Here is a 23,191-nt window from a genome sequence, read left to right as displayed (position 1 = left end):
GCAAACGTAGTATGAGCATGTGCTACAACGCAATTAGACAATAACAACCGCCAATTCACTCTGTAGAACACCAGGCAGGATCAACTAGGAAATAATTGTGTAATGCGAGCACCCACGTCTTGGGGTTGTGGATGCGAGGAATAAAATATTTGGGACAAGGAAATGGGGTAAGTGTATTGTGTGCCCAGCATAACAAACTAAGCTTTTAGTGCCACCTTGTGGCTCCGTTCTGGAATTTACAGTACTTGCTGGAATTACGTATTTTCTCTAGGCAGAACACTGCCCAGGGGAGAACAATATGTATTGATGTGTCAGCACCTTCCGCACCTGGAACAAGCCGTATATATTACGTGTCCAGTACAATAATCATATCGTGATATCGTGAAATTGAATGGAAAATGTACACAAAGGTTCAAATCCATGGGAATATGAAGTGAGCTATATCAGGTGAGCCATATCATAATATGTTATTATGGGGTTGTTGAATGTAACAAAATGTATATTTTCATATAGGCCTATTCAACTGAACAGCTGTCTATTTCAGAATGACGTCATTCATTCAAAGAAAAATATGCATTGTCAGTGTAAAAGATAGCTCCATTCATTCAATCTACTGTAGCTTATTGTTATGATTCATTCCGTTTTCCCTGTGCTTTGTTTCTGTGTGAACTTGTAACTCAGCTTTATTGAAAAGTGCATTGCCAGCACTTCATTCAAAGCTTTATTCCTTATTTCTGTAAAGTGCACACACGTTTATTTAACAGATTGTACAATTTCGTCGAATACGGCTTTCTAATATATATTTTGAGAAAATTGGGCTAATTGTGTCAATATTTGATTGTCAGAAGCGCGTTTAGAACGACGCAGAACTAGTCCCGCTTCCTTTATTCTAAGAACTCCTCTTCCGTAAAAGTCCCCTCCCTCCGCTCGCGGTTCACCGCTCATGCATGTCTATGGAGGCCAGCAGACTCGTATTGAGGCCCACTCTTATTTTGGCAGTGAGAATCAGTTTCGTACAATGCTTAGTCATGGTGAGTTACAGCTTTCCCCCGTTCCTATGTGGCGCACAGACAGCGATGGAACTATTCAGCTATGTGAGTCTATTTTACTATTAAGAAAGCAGATCACGATTGATTTTGAAGATATATAATATTAGTGATTTTGTCGCGAGAATGTTAATGTTCATGAATGATGTTTCCGATTCCAATCGGCAACCTTTTTTCCCCCACGAATCGAGTCGACACCAATAATGCCAGGCAGTTACTGACAGCGAAGCTAATTTTGATTGCCTGACAATGTTTTTCACAGCGTTTGCTTTTAATAGCCGTGGTGTTTTGTTGCTATAGCCTAATAGTACATCGACTGGTTGCCTAATGGTCATATTTGTTGTGAACGAGTAGTGAAGTATTAACGTCCGTGCATGCCAACACTTCAATGTGTTTAGCTATAACAGTTACAAGTGTGACTCACCAAGCAAGCTAAATGTATCACTGTAGCCTATTTGTTGGGAGATCGCCATCCCTTTGTCTGAAATCTGTAGCAAAATCATATGGTGCTATATATTTGCGCGGTAAGCACTTTCTTTATGTCCGTTTACGTAAGGGACTCTTGACTTCTGGGTCATGTTTTGGTACACGCAGTTCCGTAATTTGCTCCCTCATCACAGTCAGTTACAGTCCACGATAAGATGAGTCACTGGCGAAGGCGCATTGCCAGTGCCTATCAATCTTGTTTGAAATAAGCCTTCGTTCTTAATACAGGTGGGCATTGTTTCAGATAGTTTAGGAAAGGTTAGGCTACCGGTAGTCGATCGGTTTGTCGTTCGTCTAGTGTCAATATATATCCAAATGTGAAATGTCTGTCTAAATTAATTATTTAAGAAGCGCGAGAAAGTTATGGGATCGAGTTACTAGTCTAACTCCGATTAAGCAACAATACAGATTTCCCCAGACAATCCAGCAATTTTGTAGTCTACTTTGTTGCATGTGCGTATCTCTCATGTCGTACATAAAATTGAAACCTATTGTCGTTCTCTGCGAAGTAACGTTATCGTATTTGGCGCGGAGAAAGTGACTACTTTAGGCCGGGGACTGTAGGCCCGTTGAGGGATATCTGTAGTGTAAATCCCAGTAATATGGATATCTTCCATACAGGCTTCCAGCGTGATCTGCCCAGAAGTGTGTAGCCGTACATTGACTACGAGGGCAGTTTCTAATTTACAAAGCTGGTCCCATGAATTGCAAAGAGTTATGGGATATTAGAACCCCGTTGTCTTAACATTGTAATCTTCAACCTACACGTTAACTAGCTGGCTAGATGTTTTTGTTGTTGTCTTGCATTAGCTTCAATTGCAATTTTTCACCAACCTTATGATCTGCTTCAGACCGCTTGCGTTCTGCCTAAGCAGCGAAGCTACTATGCTTGAGCTGGTCCCATGGTTGATTCAGAGCGGTAGACCCTTTGCATTATTGTGACTCCATTGTCTTAACCTTCCTATCTTAAACCTAAGCATGGGTACACTCAACATGTGACAGTTAGTGGAGGCTCCTCAAAGGAGTGAATTTCGTAAAAATAGAGAAACATTAAAGGTAACCTTTTTAGATAACACTAAATATATTCACGAAAATGGATTAAAACACAAGGTTTTGCAATGAAGGTCGACAGTAGCCTCAAAAGCACACTGTAGAGTAGCGCCATGGTGTAACCGGAGGACAGCTAGTTTCCGTCCTCCTCTGGGTACATTGACTTCAATACAAAACCTAGGAGACTTATGGTTCTCACCCCCTTCCATAGATTTACACAGTAACAACTTCAGGTTGAAGGACCTCATCCGATCAGAGCTCTTGAAGCATGAACTGACTTGTTGTCCACCAAATCAAAGGATCAGATAATTAATCTGATACTGGAAGCATAAACTACAGCTAGCTAACACTGCAGTGCATAAAATGTGGTGAGTAGTTGACTCAAAGAGAAAGACAATAGTTGAACAGTTTTGAACAAATTAATTTCTTAAAAAATGAATAAGCAAGCGAGAGCTAGCTATATTTTGTTGTATTTTCTCCACTTTCACTTACTTAGTTAGCGAATGCAGCTAGATAGTTTAGCCTACTCAAGCACACAGCTCAAACAGAGAGTGATGCCATGTTAGCTAGCAGGCTATGGCTATCCAACATTGGAACTTTTTTCCAAGTCAAGGTAAGCTTTTGGTTTGATTAATTTATTGCCACTGGAGCCGGCAGGTGTAACTTCTAAACTGCTTGCTGACTGTACTGCATGATTTGTAGCGATTAATATGCGTTAGTTCTAGTAGCTATGTTGTTTATGAGTATGATGTTTGCTAATATGATGACAAAGATGTAAGCTGTGTGTAGTGGTTATGATGGTTTGGTTGGGAAAGGTTTTTTCACCTGGTCACAGACTGCTGATGTGTTGTGCACTGAAGTCCACAAACAAAGGGGGAAAATTGAGAGGAGGAGAGCGCAAAGATGTGAGAAGGAATTAACAAGCAAAGTGATCATGTTGATTGTATGTGGCTCCTTTGAAAGTGAACTGTGTTTGCGTGTGATTTGGGGTGTATTCATTCTGCCGATTCTGTTGAAAAACGTTTCTTAAACAGAAGCAAACGAAATGGGGATAAACACCTGAATTTCTCCAATAGAAACTCATTTGCAACTGTTGGAGTAATTATTACACCCTAAATCAGCTAGATGCAGGCAAGAGAGTGCAGGCGGTATTGAATGTGTCAATGTCTGGAACCTTGATTATTCAAAATTTTCTCTCGACTTGTGCTCCCTACGTTGTAAACTTTCATTCATAGGCTAGTGTGTAGCAACCTCATGATGGGTATAGGGACAATTTGAGTATCGTGTAGTAACCTAAACCTATCAATGTTACATTGAGCTGGGTGAATGGACTGTGAATGACAGTCATCCAATATGCTGTAATAGAAATAAGGCTATGCTCATAAAAAAAAAAATGTCCTCCCTCATCATAAATGGCACCGACAGCTACTGCTGCCAGTCCACCCATTATGACTTGAATGGGGACGCCCGTTCTATTCATTCTATTTCTATGGTACCACCACAAGTCATGGGACTGATATTAGCTTTTTCTGCGCATAATGTTCAAATCATTTATTTATAAGTGACTTTGTTGAGCTTCACAATCAATTTGAGATATTTTCCCATGATGTGAATGGGATTTGTGCCACAAATACTAAAATGCGGAATGTGGAACCAGTGCCAGGGAAACTAAACTAAAGCATGAATTGCTGTCATAACTTGTCCATAGACTGCTTACAGGGTAAGGAAACCATTGTCATTTTATAATTTGGGTCAACTAACCCTTTAATGATTTCCCTTGTACCTATTGCTGCGTTCTCGTGCTAGTCCTATCAAAGAAACTGACATTTCCAACTTGTTAACTGCTTGAACGAGGCACGTGTTTAACTACAACCATTTAGCAAGTCAGAAATTGTGGAGTTTCCTAGTTCCGACTAGCACGTGAATGGGGCGCATGTTTGTCCTTTTTAACTGCAGGCTTTTCTTTGGGTGCTGAAATCTGTTGTTTTTGATTAAAAACGTCATTTTATGTGACGTCTGTCAAATTGCACCCCGTAATCGACAGTCTTTCGATGGAGTAGGAAGTTACGACTTCAAGCGTGCACCACAACACGATACTTTTATAAATATCCATTCTTTAACGCTTACTGTGTACCTGTGCTTGTCCTGATTGTTATAGAGTTGTCAGTTGAATTTGGAATTAATATTTTGATAAAATTGCATTCAATACGTCCGCTTCCAAAACTGAAAGTCTGTCCGGCCATGATGGGCTGCACCTTATCAGTTAACAAATAGCTCCCTTGGCAGGGTTCATGTAAAATGCTACTTTTATAAATAAAATAAAGATTTGAGTATTTCACTCAGTTTTTTTGTTAAACAGAAAACCTAAACATATGGCAGCAGATCCACAAGGTCTGCCATGAGAGGTGACTGTATAGTTCCCTTAAGGAAAAGCACCTTTAGTAAATCCGCTTTCTCTGTGAGAGCTTCCCATGTCTGGAATACACTGCCATCAGACACACATAACTGCACCACCTATCACACTTTCACAAAATGTATGAATACATGGCTAAAGGTCAATCAGATTTGTGAACATGGTCCCTAGATGTATATTGCCACTTTCCATGTTGTCTGTAGCTTGTGAGGTGTGGAAACACTTTGTTGCTTTTATGAATTTTGCCTTGCTGCTTTTTGTCCTATGTTGCTCTGTCTGTATGCTATGTCTTGCTTGTCCTATGTTGCTCTGTCTGTATGCTACGTCTTGCTTGTCCTATGTTGCTCTGTCTGTATGCTACGTCTTGCTTGTCCTATGTTGCTCTGTCTGTATGCTACGTCTTGCTTGTCCTATGTTGCTCTGTCTGTATGCTACATCTTGCTTGTCCTATGTTGCTCTGTGTGTGCTCACTGCTCAATGATTGTCTCTATTGTAATTGTTTTTAATAACCTGCCCAGTGACTGTGGTTGAACATTTGCCGGCTGGCTAAAACCGGCACTTTTACTGAAACGTTGATAACTGTGCACTGTCCCTGTAAAAAAATAAATAAACTCACTCGATAGTAAACCACGAAAAGCTTGCAGCTACACAGAACAAACATAGGTACAAGGAAACAATTAAAGAATTGACATTTTTACAAGTATCGACTGATGGTGACTCGATGTAGTTGGAGGTAGCCTAGAGTCCACCTACACTTGTCGCAACTCAACTCCATCGAGATGTACACTGAGTGTACAAAACATCAAGAGCACCTGCTCTTTCCATGACAGATGGACCAGGTGAAAACTATGATCCCGTATTGATGCTGCTTGTTAAATCCACTTCAGTCAGTGTAGATGAAGGTTAAAGACCAGAAGGATTTTTAAGCCTTGAGACAATTGAGACATGGATTGTGTATGTGTGACATTCAGAGGGTGAATGGGGAAGACAAAATATTTAAGTGCCTTTGAACAGGGTATGGTAGTAGGTTTGTGTCATGAACTGCAACCCTGTTGGGTTTTTCACGCTCAACAGTTTCCCGTGTGTATTAAGAATGGTCCACCACCCAAAGGACATCCAGCCAACTTGACTCCAATGCTTCTCACAGTTTTGTCAACATGGGCCAGCATCCTGTGGAACACTTTTGACACCTTTGTAGAATCCATGCTTCGACAAATTACGGCTGTTCTGAGGGCAGAAGGGCAAATCAATATTAAGGTGTTCTTAATGTGTTGTGCACTCGGCGTATATATCACCGTTGAGTAAACTCCGCTAGTTGAGGGGGTGAGTTCGTCCATGATGAGTACACTATGTGAGTTGTCAGAGTGAGTGTTGAGCAACAGGCTACTATTAAACTGTGACATATCTTTCTCAAGAAACTGTGAGGGATAGGCCTTCCATGAGATTTCACACAACAGACACACAATATAGGTCTACTTACCACTAGGCCTACTACTGCTGCTGTGTATCCTACATCTAGGTAGAACTCCTACATCTCCTCGTTAAGCTAGAACTCCTACATCTCCTCATTAAGCTAGAACTCCTACATCTCCTCGTTAAGCTAGAACTCCTACATCTCCTCGTTAAGCTAGAACTCCTACATCTCCTCGTTAAGCTAGAACTCCTACATCTCCTCGTTAAGCTAGAACTCCTACATCTCCTCGTTAAGCTAGAACTCCTACATCTCCTCGTTAAGCTAGAACTCCTACATCTCCTCGTTAAGCTAGAACTCCTACATCTCCTCGTTAAGCTAGAACTCCTACATCTCCTCGTTAAGCTATATTTCCTAGTTAAGCTAGAACTCCTACATCTCCTTGTTAAGCTATATTTCCTAGTTAAGCTAGAACTCCTACATCTCCTCGTTAAGCTATATTTCATAGTTAAGCTAGAACTCCTACATCTCCTCGTTAAGCTATATTTCCTAGTTAAGCTAGAACTCCTACATCTCCTCGTTAAGCTATAATGGGTAACTAACTATACATTCCTGCAATGCAGTGCCTTTTCTTACCCCAGGAAGTATCACTTCTTCTTTAGTGTAAAATGTGGAATCCAAAACGATTTAAATATAAGGTCAGGTGTCCTTTTACCTTAAATATGGATATTGAAACTGAATTTGAATGCATTTGGAACTGTTTTCTTAGTGGATGTAGGTGTTTTGCCATGTCTCTGGGTGTTATTCATCAACTTCCACAATAAATCTAGATAATTAATCTTTATTTTTTTATAGTCCTAGTTAAATTCTCTCAACAATGTTTTTTTTCATGATTATTGTATTTTATTAAAGATTGTCTGTGTATCCCTGATATCCCCTTTTCACCCCGTTAGTTTGTTGTAATTCTCCATTTAAGAAAACAACCCCTTCATTTATTTGGTGAGAAAACAACAGCGCAAAGCTAAATAAATATAAACACTCACTTGGATCTATTTGTCCATGTTTCATGTTAGTCTGTATGTCCAACTCATAAATGTTAAAATATGTTTGATGTAGAAGTAATTTAAGCTCAATCTTGCTCACTCACAGTGCGATGGCTAATTTAGGCTCAACATTTCCACCCTGTTAGGATTATGCTCCTAACCGGTTAAAAAAAAAATAAGTGCCTGAGCTTGACCAATATGTTTATCTGAAAGTCAAAAGTCCTTTTTCTGAACTTTTTTCTAAAGTTACAAGGTCCAAAAGGCACTGCATTGTAGGAACGACCCAACTTGACTTTAGTTAGGCCTACACACACTGTAATAATATATCAGACAGTGTCCAATGTAAGCATTGTCTTCATTACAGAGAATGGTCCAACCACATAATATTAGTCTAATCTTGGTTTCACTTCAGTGAGTTGTACAGGATTTCATGTGATATAGAGGGAGGGTAGTAGAATTACCTAGATAGAACTGTAGGTAGGCAGACCATACAACTAAGGCTGCGCCCAAATGGCACCCTGTTCCCTACACTTTTAGGAAAAAAATGGTTCCAAAAGGTTAATTCAGCTGTCCTCATAAGATAACCTGTTTTTGGTTCCAGGTAGAACACTTTTGGGTTCCATGTAGAACCCTTTCCACAGAGGGCAATACATGGAACCCAACATGGTTATACATGGAACCAACAAGGGTTCTTCAAAGTGTTCTCTTATGGGGACAGTCGAAGAACCCTTTTATGTTCTAGGTGGCACCTTCTTTTCTAAGAGTTTACATAGTGCACTACTACTAGAGTCCAATAGGCCCTGGTCAAATGTAGTGCATTATATAGGGAATAGGGTGCCATTTGGGAGGCATGTAGAACAGGTAGGCCAGAACTTGTCCTCCAGCCCTTCAGTTCAGCCAGTCAGTTCTCTTATCTGCTTGTACAGGTAATCATTATGTGCAAAACGTAACATTGCAGTTATGTTACCCACTCAGGCCAGAGCAGCTGCAATAACACGATAACAATTGTTGCTGAGTAACTATGACTCTCTCTATAGTGACTTTTTTGTGTATTGGCCTAGTTGTGAACGAACAGGCTTAACACCTGTATAGCCTGTAGCTTACTTATTCGTGTGTGTGTGTGTGTGTGTGTGAGGTTATTTTCCTACTCTCCACTGCTGTAGCCAGATTGGTCACAGGACAGTCCAGGGAAGAAAAAAAAACACTCAGTCACGATGACTAATTCAATTCTGGCCTAATTTAAGTCACTCACTCCGTCTTCCTCAGTAGGAAAGTACGTCACTCGGATCAGACTCTCGACTAGTGGTTGGGCTATCTTACCCACTCCCCGCCAGAGCTGGGTTCAGACTCTTTTACAAACCTTTCAAATACGCTGAGCATTTGCTCTAGTCTGCCTGAAGAGCCAGATGGGTGGGGTTTGCACTTTTGAGACATCTCTATTGGTTCCATTGCCGCAGGTACGCTCAATCAAGCATAGATGCAATATTTGAAATTATTTCTAATGGTATTTGAACCCAGGTCTGGGGAGGGACTCTGCATTCCCTTGTGTGGAATCTGTGGAGACACCCAAGCTCTCCTAGAGCTGTGATGTTGTCTAAAAGCACATTGACTCTAGTCACAGTGACTAAGAGAAACTGTGACCCCTCCCAAGAGGATCCATGGGTGTGACTGTATCCTCTTTGAATACCTTAAAGGTATATCTATCTATGTTGTGTATCTCTTTCTGTTCTAGGACACTTTTGTTCTGACTGGAGTGATTGAGGTTGGATGGCTTCGGAATGTTATTTAGCTGAGTCATTCGCTTGTCGTAGAACATACTAAATCACTCTCGAAAATGAAAGTTCTATCTCCAGACTCTGTTTTGATCAGACATGGAAATCAGTGCTAAAAACAAATTAAAGGAAGATGGTGAACAAGCTATGAAGGTAAGATACTGACATTTTGGTGCAGGTACAGCCAACTAGCTCAAAAATATTATTTAAATATTGTCAGTACGATATATCATCAATGTATATCCCGATATGAAAATGTATTGATTTCTTTCCCCCATCACTATTAGATAAACCCTGTCCACCCTAACACCTAACTGTCCTGTCTTTTCTCTCTTCTCTTCTAGTTGCCAACGGCGCCCAGACCTTCCCAGTAAATACAACAGTGCAATTTGAGATTCCAGAGCGGGGCGACTTCTGGGAAAGCTTCTAGAGTGGAGCAACTGATCAACCAAACTAAACTGAGCTCCCCCCCCCCCCCCCCCTCATTCCTGAATCCTCAGGGCTGCTAGCTTACGCTGACGACATTTTTGGCACCTGCTCTTTTTTTTCTCCCTCTACAGAGTTTTAGGAGTTTCCACCCCTCTACTACCCTATCCTTGTCCCTCTTCTACCCAACTCCTGGCAGAAGTGTAGCTCCATGAGCTAAGTCCTGATTTATAATTATGACCACCATTGAAGATGCAGTAGTATATCAGTGTCTGTTTTTTGGGCCTCAGAGCGAAAAAGGAATACGCAGGTAGTTGGAATTGAGAGAAGATGTCAGAGTACTAGACACATCTGTCTGTTTTTCTGACTGTTGCAGACTCTCTTTTGTTCAGAAAGTTCCCCTTTAGGAGAAAAACCTATCAACAAGCGGACGTGAATAACAGTCATTTCCCTACTGCGTCTTTTCGGACTCGCTGCATACCTCCTGCCAAAAAGACCATACTTGCTGTTCCTTTAATTAAAAGAGAAAGAGAAGAGAAGTTTACTCAAGGGCAGGTGGGAGAGAATCTAGAACACTGATGTCATAAATCGTGGTGGATTACGATTGGCCTGGTTATAACATACATAACCATGACTGGCAATTCATGTAGAAGTCTTTTTTTTGTTGTTTTACAATAGCACCTGAATGTGCACTCTGGCTGGGCTTGTGGAATAAGTAAGACTGTACGAAAAACTCTTATAGACACAATGGCTGGAATTGAAGAATAAGAAGTAAGGGATAAGAAACCGTCTTTCGGACCTTTCTAAGAAAGCCGATTTAGTACTCTCTGAACTCTACAGTCACAGACATACATTCAACCAAAAAAACAACAGAGGCCCTAGGAAAAGGGTCGTAGCCTTCCACAATCCCTCAAAAGCTCCTCCAGTTTTCAACATTTCCCTAGTGTCTCCTTGTCCCTCAGTGAGCAAGGATGTCCGGCAGCAGTCACTCCCAACACTGTTCTTAGTTGTTGTCACAGCTTCAACAGAAGCACCAGGAAGGATCCTTCGTCAGTCAGGATGTCTAATGAGTGCCCGACGGAGTGCAAGGCGGTGGTGACGCCGTCGACGCGCAACGGCCACCGCGTCTTCAGCTACACGCTGGAGAGCCACACGGCGGCCGCCTTCGCCATCATGAACGAGCTGCGGCTGGACGGCCAGCTGTGCGACGTGACGCTTCGTGTGTGCTACAACGACCTGGAGGCCGTGGACTTCGTGGCACACAAGGTGTGTAGCATTGTGTCAATAACGGTTATGCTATGGATGGAGTAAAAAAAATTATGTTTGGCACTCCGATCTTTAAAGCTCCAATGCAGCTGTTTTTTAAAACATTTATCTCAAATCGTTTCTGGGTAACAATTAAGGACCTTACTGTGATTGTTTTCAATTAAAATTGTCAAAAATAAACAAATAGCAATTTCTCAAGCAAGAATGTTGATAGGACTGTCTGGGAGTGGTCTGAATGGGGAGGGGAAAACTAATACATCTGATATGTTTGAGATATCAAGCTGACAGTTCACGTCTACAGGTGGTGCTGGCATCGTCCTCTCCGGTCTTCAGAGCCATGTTCACCAACGGCCTGAAGGAGTGTGGGATGGAGGTGGTGCCCATCGAGGGCATACACCCCCGGGTGAGTGTTACAACACATTTTATAAGACTTGCCACGGGCATGTAATAAACCTTTCTAGCTGTTGGCCTAAAGTAAAGTGTTAACCAATTCTATGGAAACCAACTGCGTTTTCATGTGAGTAATAGTAGTGAAGACTGGGTAGATGAGGGAGACCTGCGTAAGTAGGAGGGTGGGAAGGCTGCCTTTCATCCAGGCGTGTCGGTAGAGCTGACTTTTAGAAGTCCCAGTTGTAATTATCCACGTTGCATTCAAGATAGGAAGGCAGTCACTCCACGTTTTCCTACGAGGGGCAAAAGACTGACTCCATAAGAAAGACAGTTGTATTTCAGTGGTAAAAATATGCCCTCGCACACACACACACACACCTGCTTTTATCGCTGGCTTCTTTGTTCCAGCCCCGCTGAGTTATCTCCGAGAGATCGTAATCATGCCGCTGCCTTTAGACACGCAGACACTCCAAGCTCACGGAGTGCAGGATTAGCCATGTTGACTAATGAGGGAACTGATAAACCAGCAGCTCTCTGACTGCTCTCTGTCATAGGCTAACTCAGAACTGTGTCATAGGCTAACTCAGAACTGTGCCACACTGCCACGGCTTTGATAGTATTTATTGTGTTACTATTTTTATTTGCGAATTGTCTTACTTTTTAACTGCATTGTTGGGAAAGGGCTCGTAACTAAGCATTTCACGGCGAAGTCTACACTTGTTCTATTCAGCACGTGACAAATACAATTTGATTCGATCGGTTTTATTTGATTGTGTAGTTCCTCAGTACTGAGGCAGATTGTGTCAGTCTGGAACCTCATGCAACAATAATGATGTAATTGAATCAACCCCTTTCTGTCTTCCTGTCTCTTCTAACTGTTCTAACTACTCTCGTCTCATTCTCTCTCACCTGCCCTCCACTCTCTTTTCCATCTGTCCCATCTCTTCTCTCCATCTCCAATCTTTTCTCTTCCTTTCTCTCTCTGCAAATCCCTCCTTCTCTCTCTCCACATCCCTCCTTCTCTCTCTCAGGTGATGGGCAGGCTGATAGAGTTTGCCTACACGGCCAGCATCTCTGTTGGGGAGAAGTGTGTGATTCACGTCATGAACGGCGCCGTCATGTACCAGATCGACAGTGTGGTTAAGGCCTGCTGCGACTTCCTGGTTACGCAGCTGGACCCTAGCAACGCCATCGGCATAGCCAGCTTCGCCGAGCAGATCAGCTGCACGGAGCTCCATCAGAAAGCTCGGGAATATATCTACATGAACTTCAGCCAGGTATGTGGTGTAGATACTGTCTTCTGCAAATATCTACTTCCCCAGGGTTGGAGGTAGTTTCGCAAGCCAAAGCTAACAAGCATGTTATGACCTCTAATATCCTTCATACTGGACACAGAGACATAAAATGCTATCCACGAGTTCATCTGACTCTGGGGAAGTAAATAACAAGCTTCATCACTTTAACCCCCTCACAACTGATTCAGGATCAGCTTTGCCTAACCTCGTTCTTTGGGTTTTGCGATTCTCCAAACCATAGAGAGAGAATCCCTTTAAACTCATGGGGAGTGGGGGAGGGGAGGGGAGTGAACAAGTACACACTTCGGAGAGAGTGATAGTCTCTTTTCTCCCCCCGAGTTGGAAAAGTCCAGTATCCAGAGCATGCTCACTGTTGATGGTACGAAGTGTTTCACCATGACACTTTGCTCCTTGACCTTTCGATATGCCCTATGGGTTCCCCCAGGAAATAACCACGTCGCCTGACTCCGATCAGTTGAAATAATTCAAGCGGATACTGTGCGTCTCTCCTTATCTTCATTTGATATGGATGAGTCATTCAGTCAACATTATCGTTAGTGTCACCGTCACCGTCAGGCCATTCAGCTGCTAAACAGATGAATGGCTTTTCTCAGATCTGTAGTCTCTTCCTGTAATTGGTGTCTTTGAAAAGTCAGAGTCCGTTTCCTCAACTGACTTGCTGTGTTTAGTTAAGGGAAACGTCAAGGCTTTGCTAGGGTGGAGCACCACCACCTGCACCACAGTGTGTCATCACTGAGCAAATAGTCTCAGCTGTTACTGTGCACCATCTTCGTTTCTTTTCTTTCTTTGGCCCTCAATATGAATAATCCTACTATTGTGTGGTAGTGGGTTAGGTGAGTGTGTGTTGGGTTAGTTTTGTGTGTGGGCTCATGGGGGTTTACCTGTATGTTCAATGTACAGGCAGTCAGTCTGCATGACTTCACAGGGAGTCAGACTGAAACTGTAACCATGGAAGAGCTGGTTGGCTGGCTGGTTAACAGGAAGAGATGTCTCCTATATATTCTTCAAAGATCACTGATTGTCTCTCTCTCACACACACACACACACACACACACTCCCACAACCAAAAGAATGATCATGAGTCATAATAAGATGAATACCAAAGGTGTGATTCAGCCTCCTCCTCCTCCTTCTCACCTTTAGGTGGCGACCCAGGAGGAGTTCTTCAACCTCTCCCAATGCCAGCTGGTCACTCTCATCAGCCGCGACGAACTCAACGTGCGCTGTGAGTCGGTGGTCTTTCAGGCTTGTGTGGCGTGGGTCCGGTACGACCGGGAGAACCGGCGGCCCTACGTCCAGGCCCTGCTCCAGGCCGTGCGGTGCCACTCCCTCACCCCACACTTCCTCCAAGCCCAGCTGCAGTCTCTGGAGTGGGACGACCAGTGTAAAGACTACCTGGCTCAGATCTTCCAGGACCTCACCCTCCACAAGCCCACCAAGGTGAGATGGTTGGTTGGTATTCTGGGTAATAAAACCTGTTTACAGTTGAAGTTCTAAAGCCTCACCCTCCATTGTTTCTGATGTGCATCAATGGCCTTGCTGCTGTATCTAGCACTTAACGTCCAATACTGATGCCAAGAACCCTGATTAAATCAAGTTTTAAAAAATCTACAAAGCCGGCCTCCCGAGTGGCGCAGCGGTCTAAGGCACTGCATCGCAGTGCTTGAGGCGTCACTACAGACCCGGGTTCAATCCCAGGCTGTGTCACAACCGGCCGTGACAGGGAGTCCCATAGGGCGGCGCACAATTTGCCCAGCGTCGTCTAGGTTAGGGGAGGGTTTGGGTTTTACTTGGCTCATCGCTCTCTCCTTGTGGCGGGCCGGGCTCCTGCAGGCTGACATCAGTCGTAAGGTGAAAAGTGTTTCCTCCAACACATTGGTGAAGCTGACTTCCGGGTTAAGCGGGCGGGTCTTAAGGAGAGTGGTTTGGCGGGTCATCGACCTTTCGCCTCTCCAGAGCCCGTTGGGCAGCGATGAGACAAGATTGGAATTGACATTGGGAGGGAAAAAAGGGGATATATAAATATATATATATATGTCCAATGTATTTGTCTCCAAGGTAATCTCCTGATGGATCAATTGATTGATACATTTATGTGGTCCTCCTAGGTGATCTCGTGCCGCACGCCCAAAGTGCCCCAGCTCATCTACACGGCAGGGGGATACTTCCGTCAGTCCCTGTCCTATCTGGAAGCCTACAACCCCTGTACTGGGGCCTGGCTGAGGCTAGCTGACCTTCAGGTCCCCCGGAGTGGCCTGGCTGCCGTGGTCATCTCTGGGCTGTTCTACGCTGTCGGAGGAAGGAACAACGCTCCTGACGGGAATATGGACTCCAACACGTTGGATTGTTATAATCCCATGAACAACTGCTGGTTGCCTTGTGCTCCCATGAGTGTACCCAGGAACAGGATAGGAGTGGGGGTGATTGACGGGATGATCTATGCTGTCGGAGGGTCGCATGGATGTATTCATCATAACAGCGTGGAGAGGTTCGTAGAACTGAGATCTGATTGGGAGGTTTGATGAAGGGAGCGGGAGTTGTGTTTTTTGTGTCCTTAGGTTGGGGTTATGATTGGTTAGGTATGTAGGATTGGAACAGTGCCCTTTGCGCCATAGGACTTGCTCTTTTCTGCACGGAGCAAAGTGATGTTATACAAGGAAGTAAACTCAGCAAAAAAAGAAACGTCCCTTTTTCAGGACCCTGTCTTTCAAAGATCATTTGTAAAAATCCAAGTAACTTCACAGATCTTCATTGTAAAGGGTTTAAACACTGTTTCCCATGCTGGTTCAATGAACCATAAACAATTCATGAACATGCACCTGTGGAACGGTCGTTAAGACACTAACAGCTCACAGACGGAAGGCAATTAAGGTCACAGTTATGAAAACGTAGGACATTAAAGAGGCCTTTCTACTGACTGAAAAACACCAGAAGAAAGATGCCCAGGGTTCCTGCTCATCTGGCTGAACGTGCCTTAGGCATGCTGCAAATGTAGGCATGAGGACTACAGATGTGGCCAGGGCAATAAATTGCAATGTCCGTACTGTGAAACGCCTAAGACAGCGCTACAGGGAGACAGGACGGACAGCTGATCATCCTCCCAGTGGCAGACCACGTGTAACAACATCTGCACAGACCACGTGTAACAACACCTGCACAGGATCGGTACATCCGAACATCACACCTGCGGGACAGGTACATGATGGCAACAACAACTGCCCGAGTTACACCAGGAATGCACAATCCCTCCATCAGTGCTCAGACTGTCTGCAAAAGGCTGAGAGAGGCTGGACTGAGGGCTTGTACAGCTGTTTTAAGGCAGGTCCTCACCAGACACCAATGTCGCATATGGGCACAAACCCACCATCGCTGGACCAGACAGGACTATCAAAAAGTGCTCTTCACTGACAAGTCGCGGTTTTGTCTCACCAGGGGTGATGGTTGGAATCGTGTTTATCCTCGAAGGAATGAGCGTTACACCGAGGCTTGTACTCTGGAGCGGGATCGATTTGGAGGTGGAGGGTCCATCATGGTCTGGGGTGGTGTGTCACAGCATCGTCGGACTGAGCTTGTTGTCATTGCAGGCAATCTCAACTCTGTGCGTTTAAGGGAAGACATCCTCCTCCCTCAAGTGGTACCCTTCCTGCAGGCTCATCCTGACATGACCCTCAGCATGACAATGTCACCAGCCATACTGCTCATTCTGTGCATGATTTCCTGCAAGACAGGAATGTCATCGTAGGCCATGGCCAACGAAGAGCCCGGATCTCAATCTCATTGAGCACATCTGGGACATGTTGGATCGGAGGGTGAGGGCTAGGGCCACCCCCCCCCCCCCCCCAGAAATGTTTGGGAACTTACAGGTGCCTTGGTGGAAGATTGGGGTAACATCTCACAGCAAGAACTGGAAAATCTGGTGCAGTCCATGTGGAGGAGATGCACTGCAGTATTTAATGCAGCTGGTGGCCAAACCCCCCTTTGTTCACGGACACATTATTACATTAGTCACATGTCTGTGGAACCTGTTCAGTTAATGTCTCAGTTGTTGAATCTTGGTATGTTCATACAAACATTTACACATGTTAAGTTTGCTGAAAACAAACGCAGTTGACAGAGAGGACTTATTTTTTTGCTGAGTTTATATACAGTATTTTATTTTTTATCTCAAGGAAAGTATTTGTTGTTTGTGCCTAAAAATAAACCAGGAAGAAATGATTTTGTCACGATTTTCCAACCTCACACTAAATATAGTCCAGTTGGTTGATTGATTTTGTGGGCGTGTCTCTATCCTGCCCCGCAGGTTTTGTCGGTGTGTTTGACTGACTGTGTCTGTCTCTCCCCTCCTCAGGTATGACCCAGACAGGGACCAGTGGCACCTGGTGGCCCCCATGTTGACACGGCGTATCGGGGTGGGCGTGGCGGTCATCAACCGGCTGCTGTACGCGGTGGGCGGGTTCGACGGCACACACCGCCTCTCCTCCTCAGAGTGTTATAACCCAGAGAGGGATGAGTGGAAGAGCATGGCTGCCATGAACACTGTGCGCTCTGGGGCAGGTGAGGAACAAAGGGACAGAATGTACGCTCTGATTCTCTACCCTTCTCTCGACACATGTACTTACACGCCCCTTAAGGCACGGACAGGAATGTGGTGGAAACTCTCCAGCCATGCTTGCACAAATCCAATGTTTTCAAATCGATTTTAAATGGACTTTCCTGGGTAAAGGGTGGAGATTCAGAGTGAAACCTGCAAGTAGGCCTAAAGTCCTACCTGTGTCAAGAAGGCCCTTCTAATAATGAACTTTGACCCATATCAGGTGTGTGTGCGCTGGGGAACCGTATCTACGTGATGGGGGGCTACGACGGCACCAACCAGCTGAACACAGTGGAGCGCTACGACGTTGAGACTGACACCTGGAGCTTTGCAGCCTCCATGAGGCACCGGCGCTCCGCCCTGGGGGTCACCGCGCACCATGGGAAGATCTATGTACTGGGTGGGTATTGTAAAAGCAGGTTCTACTGCAACAATGCTTTAGCGTAATTATGAGTCATTTGCTTCGGGGTTAAGAATTCTTTCTTTGAACACCGTAAACAAAGCCCCGGAGTCCTCCCCAAATACCCATTTTGTTTTTGCTAATACATTATGACAGAATCAACCCCCATATGATGTGCAGTATTTAGTACCACAGTGTTTAGGTCACATTTAGTTTTCCAGTGTCGAAGTGACAGAGAGAAGCATATCTTATTGGTTTTATTTATTGATTTATTTTGTTACATTTTTATTTTATTTTTTACCATTTGTCGAGAGACCTATCTGGTGGTGTCTCACGGAATTGCAGGACTGATTATTGGCAAGTCAGTTTATAATTGGCAGCTAGCTCCATTTGAATGATACAGCAGCAACACCTGGTCGACAGCATCGGCTTTTAGGCCTCCTGCTCCGGCTCCTAGAGGGAAGCGGTGTGAGGTGATGCAGAGGCTCTCCTCGTAGGGCACTTTTAGGCCTCCTGCTCCTAGAGGGAAGCGGTGTGAGGTGATGCAGAGGCTCTCCTCGTAGGGCACTTTTAGGCCTCCTGCTCCGGCTCCTAGAGGGAAGCGGTGTGAGGTGATGCAGAGGCTCTCCTCGTAGGGCGCTTTTAGGCCTCCGGCTCCTAGAGGGAAGCGGTGTGAGGTGATGCAGAGGCTCTCCTCGTAGGGCACTTTTAGGCCTCCTGCTCCGGCTCCTAGAGGGAAGCGGTGTGAGGTGATGCAGAGGCTCTCCTCGTAGGGCACTTTTAGGCCTCCTGCTCCGGCTCCTAGAGGGAAGCGGTGTGAGGTGATGCAGAGGCTCGCCTCGCAGGGTGCTTTTCAGGACTACTGCTGCGGTGTGGTGGTCTTATTTGCGCTTTTACAGTCCCCAAAGCATGACCCAGGTGGGTGCTACCAGCCTGATCTAGAGAGGAGGAGCTGTGAACTTCGACAGACAACGAGGTACTTGATGAAGAGCTCCATGGCCTGTCTTGTCAGATGTCTCTACCTCCCTGCCTGGCTGTTCCATCAATGCTTCCTCAGGCCATAATACTACCTTTCTGAACTGCCCATGATGAAAGACCTTCGCCCAATAACTACCAGATCCTCCTACATTTTTTGTTGTTAAATTGTTTTGTTTTGAAAAGCAACTTTGCGATTCAACGTGTAATGAAAAGCACTATATAAAATGCATGTATTATTATTTACATTTGAGATACAATTCTCGATATGTTATAAAAGTGTTTTAAATCCCATCCTATGCCCTAAAGAGTGCTTCTCCTCTCCTCCTCCGTTCTACAGGAGGTTATGACGGGAACACGTTCCTGGACAGCGTGGAGTGTTATGACCCGGAGACGGACACGTGGTCGGAGGTGACCCGCATGATGTCGGGCCGCAGTGGCGTGGGCGTGGCCGTTACCATGGAGCCCTGCCAAAAGGACCTGGCCCAGTGTCTGAAGCATGAGAGGACGGAGGTCACTGGCGGTTGTGAGGGTGTTAGTTTGGGGTGTTCAGGGACAGGAGGGGACTCTGGATCGCACCATAACTCCAGACACGGTGCCTTCGGCAAGGGGACTTGAGTCGTACGCTCTCCACCATCCCTGGCTCAGTCCTCTTCAGTCTTCCATGCAAAAGCGCCCCCGCCTTGAATAGAAGACAGAAACACAGGTCTTCTGAAAAACACAAGATCGCAGAGGCCCTCCCTAGCCATGTTGGTTTCACACAACTTCAGTCATATGTGACAAGTTGTTTAATGATAAATTGTATATAGTTTATGATCTAGCACGTCGATTCACTCACTGTTCCCGTGATAACAATGCAGATGGGCAAAGAAATAGGAGTTCTAGATTGTTTAATCTGTTCAGATCTACTTCTATGTGCTCCATCCCATACCACCACAGTAGCACTATAGCGCCCTCTTGGACCAATGTTTCCCTGGTCTACACCAAGAGGAGAAAGGGCTGTACAATATATTTGAAAGGCTACTAACTAACCTCTGTCTACTAAATTAGTAGTCACTTTTTTTCTATTTCAAGACCAGCCTGTGCAGATAAACCAAATATTTTGGGGAGGGGAAGAAATATACAAAATTGCATACCTTCAAACAACAAGAAAGTGTAAGACAAAGTACCTTTTGCTGAGAATTTTCCGGAACAGCAGTAAATGCAAACTTGTAGTGTATTCAAGGTTTAAAAAGGCTTCTATAGTTTGAATTTTCCACTGAAAATTTTAGATTTGATTTTACCTAACGAAAAATGTATCAACCCTACACAAAAATGTCCCTTAATTATAATCCACATAATTCACATTTCCTGTTGCTGAAGGATTATTTTCCTACTGTAGCAAACTGGCTCAAATTAAAGATCCTACATCTGTAGTACTTTTGGCAAAGTCTGTGGACAAATGGGGAATTTTAGGGTTTTCCTTATATAAGTGCCATTACTATGCCTGCTGGCATGATTACCACCATCAGTATACAGACCACTCTCTGGTGGCAAGAAAGCACGTTGGTGCTTGGGCCAAGGGTTGGAGACTTAGCCTACAGTGGTCGAAGTAGGCCTAGAGAGCCCCAAGACTGAGTCTAGATACAATCGGCTCAGTAGCGTCGCAAACCAATCATAAAGAATTTATGGGACGGGAATGTACTGAAAAGTGTTTAGAGTAGGGAACTCACAAGGACCGCCCATAAGGACAAAAGAAGTGTCAATTAATTTTCAAACATTGCACACAAATATATCTCCAATCTCCCCCCTGCGATTGCTTTTGGGTTTTAACACTCGTACACACATCTGCCCAAACCACGGGTCAAGTGACCATTGTTGTGCATTAAGTCACATTTGATAATGTCACTAAATGGGACGATGAGGAGAAAAGGACGGAATCCCAAATGGCACCCTATTCCCTATGTCGTGCACTACTTTTGACCAGAGCCCTATGGGCCCTTATCAAGAGTAGTGCACTAAATATTTCCTAATGACTCGTACTGAATTGAATTCCGCTGCTCTCTCGATGGAGAAGGAATGTCAGTGGGCCGGAGCCTGCCAAAACTAAATTGGGAATAGAGTGCTATTTAGTACAGGCTACTTAAAGAAATGTATTTGTAACAGCGGTTTAATTAAACTACAAAGGTTTTTTTAAGTGATGTTTTATACATTGATATTATATTCCAATGGAGTCTTGTACAGAAGAATTTAAGACCTGAGGTTTTTTATTTATTAATTTTGTCCTTTTTTTCTTGTTTGCTTTGACTGACTACGACTTTGTATTACAATTGGACTCTGATATTGTTTTCCTGCTAATGAGAAGCATGCATTGTATTTAGGCATGCCTGTTGAATGCCTACATTTGTAAAGAAAGGTTGCCTCTTTTGAAAGGGACTTTTTTCCTCTTCTTAGTAGTTAAAGAAATAGAATATTTAAAGAAATGCTTTGTACATTTTTCAGCAAACAAACACTGTACAAAACACATTGTATATTAAAATATGTTTATTTTAACAGTGGCATATGTTCCTTTGTCGAAATCCCAGTTCTGGGCTCATATTCACACAGTCTGATTTAGAAGTGCTGATTATAGGATACGTTTTTGCCTTTTCAATCAAAATGAAGAGGGTGATCTGAGCCTAGTTTAGCAATACTCCAATTAGCATTGAGAGAACGGCACCTGGATCCGGTTCGTTAGAACCATCGATGAACTTGGCCTTACGATACTTTCGGGAAACCGGGCCCTGATCAGGGAGTGTCTGCACAAAGACAGTACAGTACGACGATGGGCAGAAACTGCTTCTCCAATAGAAATCCCCGATCACGCTCCTAGGCGATGTCATGGCGACTTTGGCTGGCTAAGATCATGCGCAGAGACACGTAATCGGTTCTAACGGTCGTCTCGCGTCAAATCAAAGGCATGCCGTCGATATATTGTTGTTTTTGACGAAAATTAGAACTTGTCAGTTTGTCACTTTCAGGAGGTTAGTCATAACATGCTCAGCTACTTAAGCTACTCAGCCACTGTCTCGAATCTCGGTTGTGCCTTTCAGTTTCGAAAACGTTTACAACCAAGGAATACTTTTTCCACTTCTCTAATTGACTTCTCTAACGCCAAACTCCGGCATGGTCTGCTTCACAAGCGTTCCCAGAAGTCTCGCAATATTGCACCTCTGGGTTTAGAAACTCTGTGGTCTGCATCACGTTGCCACAAGATGGCGCCTAAACACAGATTTTCGTCATACCACCAGATGTCCACGATATCACAAGTTATTGATGATAACATTGATGATGTGGATTTTTGATTAAATTTGCAATATTAAAATAATAGTTAACATATTTTACTATTAAGGGTTTGTTTCATATTTGTTAAATATTATTTCTTATTTTATAATAGCTGTAGGCTGTAAACCAAGTAATTAATTGTAAGTACTGGCCATTCATAATGACTTGACATTTCACATTCCCTTGGTGAATCTGGCAGCGGAATGCAAAATAGGGACTGGGCTACAGTAGATTTAGATAAGTAGCCTAAACTCAACTCCATATACACTACATGACCAAAAGTATGGGGACACCTGCTCGTCGAACATCTCATTCCAAAATCATGGGAATGAATATGAAGTTTGTACCCCCATTTGTTGCTACACTCCACTCTTCTGGGAAGGCTTTCAGATGTTGGAACATTGCTGTTGGGACTTGCTTCCATTCAGCCACGAGCATTAGTGAGGTTCGACACTGATGTTGGGCAATTAGGCCGGGCTTGCACTCAGCGTTCCATTTCATCCCAAAAGTGTTTGATGGGGTTGAGGCCAGTCAAGTTCTTCCACACAGATCTCGACAAACCATTTCTGTATGGACCTCGCTTTGTGCACGGGGGCATGGTCATGCTGTAACAGGAAAGGGCCTTCCCTAAACTGTTGCCATAAAGTTGGAAGCACATAATCATCTAGAATGTAATTGTATGCTGTAGCATTAAGATTTCCCTTCAGTGGAACTAAAGGGCCTAACCCGAACCATGAAAAACAGCCCCGGACCATTATTCCTCATCCACCAAACTTTACAGTTAGCACTATGCATTGGGGCAGGTAGCGTTCTCCTGGCATCTGCCAAAACCAGATTCGTCAGTAGTACTGCCAGATGTGGAAGAGTGATCACTCCAGAGAACACTGCTCAAGAGTCCATTGGAGGCAAGCTTTACACCACTCCAGTCGACGCTTGGCATTGCACATAGTTATCTGCGTTATTGTTATTGGGTGCTGCAATCTATAGTTTTTGCAAAAAAATAGCATTTTATGTGATGCCTGTCAAATTGCACCGCGAAATCCAATAGAGTTCGAAGTTTGCCACTTCAAGCATGCACTGCCAGTCTTATGGATCATTTTATAAAGATACATTATTTAACGCTGTGTACGTGTGCTTGTCCTGATTGTTATAGAGTTGTCAGTGGGTGTTGCAATCCATAGTTTTTTATTTAAAAAAAAATGGCATTCTATGCATCCCCTGCCAAAACTAAGATGTTCCTTCTCTGTTAACAATGGCTCCCTTGGTGGAGGTCGCGTAAAATGCTATTTTTATTTTTAAAAAC

The 23,191-nt window shown here is 43.9% G+C and overlaps 1 protein-coding gene across 7 annotated transcripts; it reads left to right on the top strand.

Moving 5' to 3' along the window:
- Positions 1-268: 268 nt before the first annotated feature.
- keap1b (kelch-like ECH-associated protein 1b) lies at positions 269-21,117 on the top strand. Of its 7 annotated transcripts, none has more exons than XM_090195648.1 (10): positions 975-1,094; positions 9,182-9,374; positions 9,566-10,913; positions 11,215-11,316; positions 12,335-12,580; positions 13,763-14,059; positions 14,728-15,107; positions 16,968-17,173; positions 17,434-17,610; positions 18,926-21,117. In XM_090195648.1, the coding sequence occupies exons 3-10, from the start codon at positions 10,707-10,709 to the stop codon at positions 19,201-19,203; spliced, it is 1,893 nt and encodes a 630-aa protein (XP_090051774.1). In that variant the 5' UTR covers positions 975-1,094; positions 9,182-9,374; positions 9,566-10,706; the 3' UTR covers positions 19,204-21,117. The 7 variants fall into 7 exon arrangements, with proteins under 7 accessions (XP_090051778.1, XP_090051773.1, XP_090051774.1 ...); XM_090195650.1 differs by lacking the exon at positions 975-1,094 and adding an exon at positions 1,663-1,760; XM_090195649.1 differs by lacking the exon at positions 975-1,094 and adding an exon at positions 8,769-8,906.
- The last annotated feature ends 2,074 nt before the right edge of the window (positions 21,118-23,191 follow it).

The sequence above is a fragment of the Oncorhynchus mykiss genome, chromosome 13 (assembly GCF_057628025.1).
Source record: "Oncorhynchus mykiss isolate SJ-2025 chromosome 13, ASM5762802v1, whole genome shotgun sequence".
Taxonomy (NCBI): domain Eukaryota; kingdom Metazoa; phylum Chordata; class Actinopteri; order Salmoniformes; family Salmonidae; genus Oncorhynchus; species Oncorhynchus mykiss.
This window is presented reverse-complemented; position numbering and strand designations above follow the sequence as displayed.

Coding starts and splice junctions, on each gene's coding strand:
- keap1b (XM_090195652.1), top strand. CDS start 10,707: ATGTCTAATGAGTGCCCGACGGAGTGCAAGGCGGTGGTGACGCCGTCG. Junction 12,581..13,762: donor TCTACATGAACTTCAGCCAG/GTATGTGGTGTA, acceptor TCTCACCTTTAG/GTGGCGACCCAGGAGGAGTT. Junction 17,174..17,433: donor CACTGTGCGCTCTGGGGCAG/GTGAGGAACAAA, acceptor GACCCATATCAG/GTGTGTGTGCGCTGGGGAAC.